The sequence below is a fragment of the Mustela nivalis genome, assembly GCF_964662115.1.
Source record: "Mustela nivalis genome assembly, chromosome: 14".
Classification (NCBI taxonomy): Eukaryota; Metazoa; Chordata; class Mammalia; order Carnivora; family Mustelidae; genus Mustela; species Mustela nivalis.
The window spans coordinates 23,268,903-23,278,768 of NC_139033.1; the positions used below are offsets into that span (position 1 = coordinate 23,268,903).

Here is a 9,866-nt window from a genome sequence, read left to right on the forward strand (position 1 = left end):
GGATCGCAGAGCTTTCAGACAGTCTCAACTGATAGACAGACACATCGAGCTGCTTTTCCTGCTTCAGTTTTTACTCCTCCTCCTCTCGCCAACGTCACCCTGACAATTACAAATAGGTCTCTCACAGACCATACCTGTCAATCTTTTTAATTGCTTTGTTTTCTTTTTTTTTTTTTTCTTTCCGGAGCTAAACAATGTGACACAAAAAAGAAATCTTAATACAGCATAACATAAAAGATTGCACATTGGAGAAAGACATTGAGGGGGTTGTTATTGGAATCCACTGGCTGATACCGGGTGAAACCCATGTGTTGTAAGCCAAGTTAAGTAGACATTAGTTCCTGCAGATTTTTAAACCTGTAAGTCCACCCCCCCACCACCACCGAACACACGGAGCCACGTGGACAGACTACCCTTGGATGAGAACGTCGGGACATTTGGGATAAAAATACCTGTGTCACTTTTGCAGTCTTGGTTTGGGGGTTAGGCTTGATTGGGGAGGGGCACTGGGTGGCTTTTTTATTTTGGTGAGTCTAGGCAAGTGTAACACAAGAGGGTTTTTTTAAATTAAAATGTATACCTTTAATACAAATTTTAGAATGGGCTCATCTCATCATACAAAAATGTGGAAAATATTTAATTTGACCCTTCTATGAAAAGTGAATTTACTTGGTCAATATAGAGAATTAGGGAGGAAACTGACAGGAAGGAACAGCATATCTTTCCAGCTGAGTTATGAAATGAGGTCTTCATACATCATTGCAACGTCTCCAATTCAGTGAGGTCCTCCGGCACCCCCACCCAGAAGTTTAAATGCTTATATGATCAGAAAATTTGGCCCTCGAGTCTCCAATATATGTGTTCTTCCCCAGTGGGAAACCTGTAACAGTCTTGTAGAGGCTACTTAAAGCATTCGTGGAAAAAAAAAAAAAAAAAAACCACGAAATCTAGGCCAAAATAAATAAAATGGCTTAGTTCGTGCAACTTGCTTGGGACAGACAGGCTTAGGGCAGAAGGCGCAGGCGAGGCGTTCCGGGAATGGGGGGCCAGGAGTCCGGGGCGCAGGGTGCTCTGGGCGCCCCCGCCCCGCGTTCGGTCCTTGTGCGCGTGCACTGGTGGCGGGGGCTCCCCGCGCGGCTCGGGGGCCCCCGGCCGTGCCCCGCCGCCCCGGCCGCGCTCGGGGTTGATTCGTACCACCTTGCAAGGAAGTGAACGCTTCGCACGGGAAGGGGAGGTGCCTGCGCCGGCCGCCGGGCGACGCGCCGCTCCGAGGACGCCCCGGGCTGCCGCCGGCTCGGGGCCGCGGCGATCGCGGGACGCGCGGCTCCCCTCGTCGCCCCCCTCACCCTTTTGGAGGAGTCAAATCCGGCTTTTAGAGCGCGGGGAGGGTGGGGATATCCGGTGCCTCCCGGACGCCGGGAGAAAGGGGGAGGGCGGAGAGGATCCGCGGCCAGTCTGCGCCGAGCAGATTCAAACCAAAACAAAAAGATTAAAGGAGCAGCGGCCGGGGTGGCAGCGATCCCCAGGCCGGGACCCCGGGGGTGGCGCGTCCGGGGACCACGGGGGCTGTGCGGACTGCGGGCGCTGCGCGCGGCGGGGAGGGGGAGCGGGACCAGTCCTTGTGGGGAAGGAGGGGGGAGTCGAGGGGAGCACGCGGGCCGGAGGAGGGGCGGACCCGCCTGCTCCGCCCGCCCGCTCGGAGCCCAGCCGAGTCGAGCGGCCCGGGCTGGGCGCGACCCCGGCCCGCGGCGGCGCAGAAAGCGGGCAGAGGCGCGGGCCATGCTGCGGCTGGCGTCCGCCGGGGCCAGAGCCATCGTGGACATGTCGTACGCTCGCCACTTCCTGGACTTCCAGGGCTCCAACATCCCCCGCGCCATGCAGAAGCTGGTGGTGACCCGGCTGAGCCCCAACTTCCGCGAGGCCGTCACCCTGCTCCGGGACTGCCCGGTGCCTCTCCCCGGGGACGGAGACCTCCTCGTCCGGAACCGGTGAGCCCGGCGCGCGCCCCCCGCCCCGGCCGGGCCCCGGCCCGCTCTGCGCCGCTCCCCGGCTGTCCCGGGCCGGCCCGCGTCCCCGCACTCCGGCGAGCGCTCGGGCGCTCAGCCTGACTTTGCGAGATCCCGGGAAGTTGAACCCGCCGCCATCTGGCGAAGGCGAACGTAATGTGACTGTTGCTGGTGTGAATACCCGATGCCACCGAACGTCCTCATAACTGAGGGTTATTTTAATTTGGGATTCCCCTCCCCTCCCCCAGCCCTCCCTCCTCCCCCTCCCGCTCCCGAAATAAAACCGACGGGACCCAGAAGGGGAGGCTCCCCGCCCGGCCCACCCGCGCGCACCCACGGCTCCTGCGTTCCCATAATCTTTAGTGTGGACCGGGAACGGGCTGGACACACACTGCGACGTTTAGGTAACGTGCTTTGGAGGAAGGAGGCCGAGGACGCGGCTGGCTTTTCCTGTGCGCTCCAGGTTGGCAGCCGCCTCGCAATGGCGGAGCCCTGTCGTTGGGTGCGTTGGTGTGCACCTCGCCGGTGTCGTCTGCGTGTTGTCAGTGCTGTATGGCTGTTGTCTGTGCCCTAGAGCCTACCGACAGGCTCGTGGCGCGTCCGGGGCGGCTGGGTCAGGGCCGGGGTTGGGGCACCGCTGCATTTGCCTGCGCGTTTTGCAGACCTCTGGGTGGTACTCGGGTGGGTTTCCCCACCTTCTGATCGCCTCTTCCACCTCCACACTCCCTACCTGACTGTGTCTACAGCTCTCTAATCTTTAGTAACTGGTGAAGCGCGGGAAGGGACCTCACTCTGCAGGAGCCCTGCCCTCTGCTCTCTGTTCGCTGAGTCCCCTAGCTGCTGATTTGCAGCCAGGGCGTTCGCCATTCCTCGATCCCCTACGTTAGAGCAGGACTCGCCCGCCTGCTCTGGCGCCTGCGAGGGGTTACAATGTTGTATGTTGCCTGCGAGGGAAAGGAGTGAGTTGTGAAACTATGTTGTAAATTGTTTCTTGGAAAGTACTGTGAGACTCCTGCAAGGCGTGAAAGGCAAAGTGTACCCTACCCGAGTGGCTTGATGCAGGGTTTAATCCGCTTATTTTAGAGATTCGGATCAGCCTTCCAAAGACTGCAACACTGAATAATTCTGGTCCTGATGGAAAACTTCTGGAAACCTGTTGGAAACGTAAAAATTGAGGGAGCCAAGAGTGGGACTGAGTGGAAGCTGGCCAGAGTGGGGTGCAGAGTGCCTTAAAGGTACATGTGTGTGTCCTAAAAGTTTTTGTGGGTGGATATAGGGCTGCAAAGGATTGCTTCATTATGGGATTAAGCGCTAAAGCTGTTGAGATAAGGACTGCTTCCTACCAAGTTAAGAAGAAGGAACACACGCAGAACACACAAGACACAAGAGTCATTTGCTGGAAGTTGAGACGAGAAGCGGGCTGAAAAGCCTCAGCCTTTAGCAAGCAAAAAGTTTGACACGGGCTGCTTTCTTTTCTCGTAATTTTTCTGACCACGTACTCTGACTGTGAGCACTGATGTAAAACACACAGCACTGCTTAAATAAAATCCCCTTCAGATACCGGGTGTGCGGGGGGGAGGGGGGGGGCTGACTGAGCGGAGCTAGCAGAAGGTGTGAAGTTAAAGGAGGACCAGCTGCCCTGGAGTGGGACCACCCGCCAGCGCTGTCCGAGGAGCTGCTCCGCTGGGCAGCACCGGGTTGATGGCTTCTCCACCTGTGAAAGTACATCAGGTCTTTGGGTTGTCCCCTCCTCTGGCTCCTCTCCCTGCTCCCTCACTGTCCCCTCTAGCCTTCTCCTTCCCTACCAGTGCCCAGGTGCCTTCTGTGCCAGGTCACCGGGGATGAATTGGGTGGTCAGGATTCTGGAGCACCAGCTCCCCCACAGTTGGAGCTCCTCAGCTTGGTTTGCTTTAGAATCCATACCTGTGTTTTCCCCCACATATGCCCAGAGTCCTTTAACACAAGTAGTATATTTATATGTACAACTTGACCTCTAACTTCTACGGTGAAGCCCGTGTCGGAAGGAGAATGGAACCAGTTTCCTGCATGTTGAGAGGAGGTGAAATCATTGTATCCCCTTTCCCTACTCTGTGGAAAATCTGCTTCTTATCCCCAAATTGGAAGGAGATCCTTTATACTTGGCAAATAGTGTCCGGGGAGTTGGAATTGTACAGATTTTTTTTTTAAAGAGCAGACTGCAAGTCTATTTGCTGTAGGTTAGTTCATTCTAATCCTAGACCAAATCTCCTCAACAGGGTTAATTGTGTAAAAATTTCATGCAAGCGCTTTTCATTTTTATCATAATAAAAATCTGCTCTAAAATGAATGACATAGGCATACATTCACTTGTTCGGAAAGGTGTTTGGAGATTTTAACTGCGTGCTGCCTGACTTTTCCTTTCAGTTGAATATTTGCACATCTCATCCCATCTTAACAGAAAATAGAAATTCTGTATTCACGGAGAGGGACGTGCTTTTAAGCCAGTCGTGGATTTAGGATAATGAAGTTTATTCCATTTAGGAAAACTGTGAGAGGGGTGCTTAAAAGCCCTGCAGAACGTGTAATTGATGTTCCTTTATCCACTTCTCACTTTCATACATCCCAGGACAACTTCACATTCCCTCCCAGTGCCCAGCCCTCAAGAAGAGAAGGAAGAAAGGCACCCTCCGGTCAAGTCAGCTTAGGAGCGATTTTTAGCTTTTTTTCGAAGGACAGTGACGCATGATTTCGTTTCCAAATATTTCTAACGATTTTCTGCTCAAGTGTAAGATAATGGAGCAAAGAGTTTATAGGAATGGCAAAGAGCGGGGTGGGGGATGGGGAAGGCGTTTTTGATGAACGGTTTGCTGCTCCCGGAGGGTAACAGCATTTCTGCTGACTCCTCAGGCCGAGGTTTTCTTTTATTTATTTTTCTTCCTTGTCTTCAATTTTTTCTTTTCTTTTCTTTTCTCTTCTTTCTTCTCTTTCCTTTTTTCTTTCTTTCTTTCTTTTTAAGAAAAATCTGATCTGGGCGACTTTGTTTGTCTCCCAATATTGAAAGCTCCGGACTTCACGTTTTGTTTTTGTTCAAAGAAAGCGTTCCCCTCCTTTTGCAGGACTGCCCGTTTCATTGTAAGCACGACGAAGGGGTTCAGCACTCTTTAGTATAAAGAAACCGGGCACCTCTCGAAGCGTATATATTTGGGTAAAGCCCACCCCAGTCCCATTCTTTTTCTGGGGTTCCGGGACTTTGGGATCCTCCCATCTGACGGCTAGAACCTTGCACTTACTAAGAGCATATATTTTACATTAAAGAGGATAACAGGAGAGTCTCGAAATGCAGGCATTCTACCAAGCCTGTCTCCTTTCTTTTTCTCGCTGGCTTCCCCTTCCTGTCCCCTGCTCCCCGACCCGGGCCCCCTTTCCCACTGCGCCCGCTGCTCTTGAACTTGTTTCTGGAGGAGCGGAAGGCGCGGGCTTCCAACCTTCACGCAGCCCCAGGTAAGGATCAAGGCGCTTGCGGGCAGCGGCGGATCCCCACCTGCTGCGGCGGCCGCAGGGCGTCAGAGCGGGGGTCAGGGGAGGCGGGGGCCGCGCCGGGCCAGGAGACCCGCCGGGGAGTGGGCGAGGCGCTCCGAGCAGAGGAGCGGAGGGCTGTGGCCACCAGCCGGAGACTCCTTCACCGACGACGCAGGCAGTTTAGAAGGCGGCAGGACGGGGGGGAGGGGAGACACGAAAAACGGGGGTGCACTGGAGGCCAAGGTCACGGTCCGGCTGCCCCAGGCCCCAGTGCTGGGGCCGAGGCGCTCCGGCGTGCCCTGTGCTTAGAACACCTCCCCGCCCCCCAGCCAAGAGCTTGACTGCCCCTGGGTCCAAGCTCCGCGGCCTGTGCTGTTTGCCCACCTGACCCCCGCCGGGCTCCTGGAGGCCGAGGTCAGGGTCTCAGGCCTGGGTGGAGGCCCCTCCTCCCCAGCGCCCGCCGGCTGGGCTCGGACCCAGCCCGCTCCGGGAGTCCCAGTCCTGGCTCGAGCCAGTCAGTGTTGGCGGTGGAGAGGCCGGGACCGGAGGGTGGGCAGTCAGCGGAGGCCGACACTTCCAAGGGGAGACAGTTCCAGAAGGATTTCTGGGGCCCCGCAGGCTGGCCCGGGCGCGCGAGGGTCCTGCAGGGGAGACGCAGGGCTGTCTGCAACCTGGAAGGGACGCGCCGAGGTAAACTTCAGCAGCCGCTGGTCAGCTGCGCGCACCCCAGCTCGCAGCAGCGCCCACTCCCACCTCCACGGGGCCGTCCACCCCCTCCCGCGCCGGTGCCCTCTCCCCTCCACTTTTCTCCCGCGTGGGCCCTGCTTGGTCTTGTCACCTCGCTCTGGGAAGTAGTAAACCGCAGAGGGAAGGTGGGGGAGCTTTTTCCTCCAGTAGCCCCCCCTCCCCGGGCGCAGCCCTTAGAGGTGGGAAGGTCCCAGGGCCCAGCCTCCGCAGGGGCGTCCCTCGGAGCCCAAGGCAGGGGTGCCCCGCAGAAGAGGGCCTCTCCGGTGAGGACTGATCCAGGAGGGGAGAAAGGCACGGGAAGGGTTAATTGTGGGCCGGGAGACCAGAGCTGGCGGTCGGGCCTCAGTCCCCCACCTCTGGGGCAAACCTCGGAGGCTTCCACCCAGGACCCCTCCTGGGTCTGGGCTTTACCGCCTACAGCCAGCGGGAGGCTAAGCTCTCCAGCGGGGCTCTGCCCTGGCTGCCTTCTCTGAAGTCCAGAAGCAGGCACGGAGGGAGCTGGCCCCTTTTAAAAAGACCCAACCTTCGGAATGATGTAAATTTAAAGGAAAGAGGGGGGTGGTGGGGGCAGTCCCAAAACAGAATGTGAGCATCTTGGTATTGAATCCCAAATGAAAAAGCAGCAAAAATCATTTTTCCCACTTTTCATTATCACGTTATCGTGGATGGCTGTGGAATTCTGCAGTGTGTTCCTGAGGCTGCCTGGTGTGCTAACTTCTGAAAGCAGCTTGACGTGCCCCAGAGAAATGGTTTCCTGCTTGCTGCTTTCTTTCTACAGTATGCCGGGAGCTTTCAGTATTGTCGATATAGGGGGCATAATCATAAGGGAGCATTTATAAGTACAAAGTGTTGTCTATAACGTGGTGGGAATGGGTCCTTGCACAGGGTAGTTTTGGTTTATTAAGTTAAATTAAAAGTGAATTATTTTGAAATGACCGACTTCCCAGCTTCCCTGTGCCACCAGACAGCACCGTCTTTTCATTTCATTACAGGTGGAAATGACATTTTTAGGGTCTTCCATTATGTGTCTAAGCCACCTCCTGACATTTTTAAGTAGACGGCTTTTTTTTTTTTTCCTTAGGTATCAGGATATTTTTGTTGTGAGGTTTACCGAGATGAAAAAAGGCTGGTAAAAATACCGACCTCGCAATTAAATGGACTCTGGATACCAAAGTGAAAATAATCATCTGGTATTAATCAAGTTATGTCTCTGCTTCTTGTTGAGGAAAAATATAGTGACGATTTGCTTTTCTTTTCATCTGAAAAGAACTGTAAGATGTCGACTGTTCCATAAAACTCCCTACCCTTATGAGACAATTTTTGTTCAATTAATCAAAATGCATATTTTCATTCTGGACATAGTTACATCAGAAAGAAAATTTGCTGTGGCCACTCTAACCGTGTTTTAAACAACCCCACGGTAACGGGTAACAGCCGATGACCTTGCACACTGCGCCAATCTTCAATAATATCATTGTCATTACTGTTATTATTCGAAGTGTTAAATTGTTGCCAGAATCAATGCAAGTCTACTTCTTTGAATGTATTTTATCTCACTGTTGTTTTTTAACATCTTTGTTAAGAGGCCAATTAATTTCCGACTCATAGCTCCAGTGGAGTTTACATATAAGAGGGCTTCCTGACGTTATTATTTTTTTTTTAATGCTATATTTCACCTTTGAAAGAAAGGGAGGGAAGTATATAGCATGTGACAGAAACAACTTGGGGCTTCAGGGGCTATGGAGTGATCCCCTGCCCTGATTTTAAAAATCAAATATACCAAAACTCAGAATGCAAATACTTATTTAATTTCTCTTTTTCAACTGAGTATCAGGACGGATTTTTTTATTTTTATTTTTTCTGGAATCCTACTAGGATAGATAGCTTAGCCACCCGTCCATAGTCACTGGAATCAGAGGAATTTTTTCTAAGTGGACTATCAAGGCCTTGATGAGGAGAATATCTTAATGTGTCTGTTTGTTTGTTTTCTTCTAGATTTGTCGGTGTCAATGCATCTGACATCAACTATTCCGCGGGCCGATATGACCCTTCAGTCAAGACCCCCTTTGATGTAGGTTTTGAAGGTGTGGGAGAGGTGGTAGCCTTAGGCCTGTCAGCCAGTGCCAGCTATGCTGTTGGCCAAGCGGTGGCTTACATGGCCCCAGGCTCTTTCGCTGAGTACACAGTGGTGCCTGCCCGGGCTGCGGCTCCCGTGGCCTCTGCGCAGCCTGAGTATGTGTCCCTGCCAGTCAGTGCTACCACTGCGTACATCAGCCTGAACGAGCTCGGAGGGCTGTCGGAAGGGACAAAAGTTTTGGTGACGGCGGCAGCTGGGGGGACAGGCCAGTTCGCCGTGCAGCTTGCAAAGAAGGCCAAGTGCCATGTAATTGGCACCTGCTCTTCCGATAAAAAATCCGCTTTTCTGAAATCCATTGGCTGCGATCGTCCCATCAACTATAAGACGGAGCCTGTGAGCACTGTCTTGAAGCAGGAATACCCCAAAGGTGTGGATGTGGTCTACGAATCCATCGGGGGCGCCATGTTCGACTTGGCCCTGGATGCCTTGGCTGTCAAGGGGCGTCTGATAGTCATTGGCTTCATCTCTGGCTACCAGACTCCTACCGGCCTTTCTCCTGTGAAAGCAGGGACATTACCAGCCAAACTGCTGAAGAAATCTGCCAGTGTCCGCGGCTTCTTCTTGAACCATTCCCTTTCTAAGTATCAAGCAGCCATGGACCACTTGCTTAAGATGCACGCGGCTGGAGACCTGGTCTGCGAGGTGGACCTTGGAGATCGGTCTGCAGAAGGCAGGTTTATTGGTCTGGAGTCTGTATTCCGGGCTGTTGATTATATGTACATGGGAAAAAACACTGGAAAAATTGTAGTTGAATTACCTCCCTCTGTCAACAGTAAGCTCTAAAAACAGAACAATGACATAAATCCAAGGAGAAAGAAAATGGGCACTTTACTCTTCAGAATTACTCAAATCAAGTTATTTGTAGATGGCTAATGGGTATGATATTTCTTAAACAAAAGTCAGGAGTTAATGAATAAGTTTCTCTTTATTTCTTTTCTCTCTCCCTCTCTTTTTTTTTTTTTTTTTTTTTTTTTGCCCCTCCCTTGAAAAATAATGCTAATAAAAACTTCTCTTGATGGCTCAGAGGTAAAACCGTAATACTCAATTCTTTGGTCATGGACCATCTCATTCCAGATTTTATTGTTCCAGAGAATTAAATTAATTCCTGATGCAAGATCTGATCAAATCAGTATGTCTTCAGCTTGATGAGATTTTAAAATCAGTCTTGAAAATAGTCCACAATTTCTTTACTTTGGGAAAGTTTGGTCTTAGGCTAATGAGCAGTTAATAAATGAGAGAGAGAACAGAAAGGCTGCCATATATTTTCAGAGCCCATATTCCCAGGAAATGGCCCTCCTGCCTTTTCTACAAATTACCAACTATCTAAATAGAAATTGAGAGGAATTCTCCCAAAACCTTGATTTTGTTAGGTTATTAGAAAAATGACTATTTGAACACAGACCTATTTTTTTTTAAAGTGTCTATTATTTAATGCTTTTTGCACAATTATCCCAGTGAGGCCTTTGTGGAACCCAAAG

The 9,866-nt window shown here is 52.0% G+C and overlaps 2 protein-coding genes across 3 annotated transcripts in view; one reads left to right on the plus strand and one right to left on the minus strand.

The window, feature by feature from the left end:
• Window positions 1–106, minus strand: part of TSHZ1 (teashirt zinc finger homeobox 1) — a 75,223-nt gene extending 75,117 nt beyond the window's left edge. The window contains exon 1 of one of the 2 annotated variants that reach the window (XM_082698663.1): window positions 1–106. This exon is cut by the window's left edge and continues 432 nt beyond it. The gene's annotated coding sequence lies outside the window, so the exon portion shown is untranslated. The other variant, XM_082698662.1, reaches the window with a different exon arrangement.
• A 1,143-nt stretch (window positions 107–1,249) lies between these two features.
• PTGR3 (prostaglandin reductase 3) lies at window positions 1,250–9,420 on the plus strand. Its single transcript, XM_082698664.1, has 2 exons — window positions 1,250–1,988; window positions 8,247–9,420. The coding sequence occupies exons 1-2, from the start codon at window positions 1,780–1,782 to the stop codon at window positions 9,169–9,171; spliced, it is 1,134 nt and encodes a 377-aa protein (XP_082554790.1). The 5' UTR covers window positions 1,250–1,779; the 3' UTR covers window positions 9,172–9,420.
• Window positions 9,421–9,866: the final 446 nt, after the last annotated feature.

Bases quoted from the DNA above. Each gene is read 5' to 3' on its own strand.
- PTGR3 (XM_082698664.1), top strand. From the start codon at position 1,780: ATGCTGCGGCTGGCGTCCGCCGGGGCCAGAGCCATCGTGGACATGTCG. The intron at 1,989-8,246 runs GTGAGCCCGGCG...GTTTTCTTCTAG, and splicing joins GACCTCCTCGTCCGGAACCG to ATTTGTCGGTGTCAATGCAT.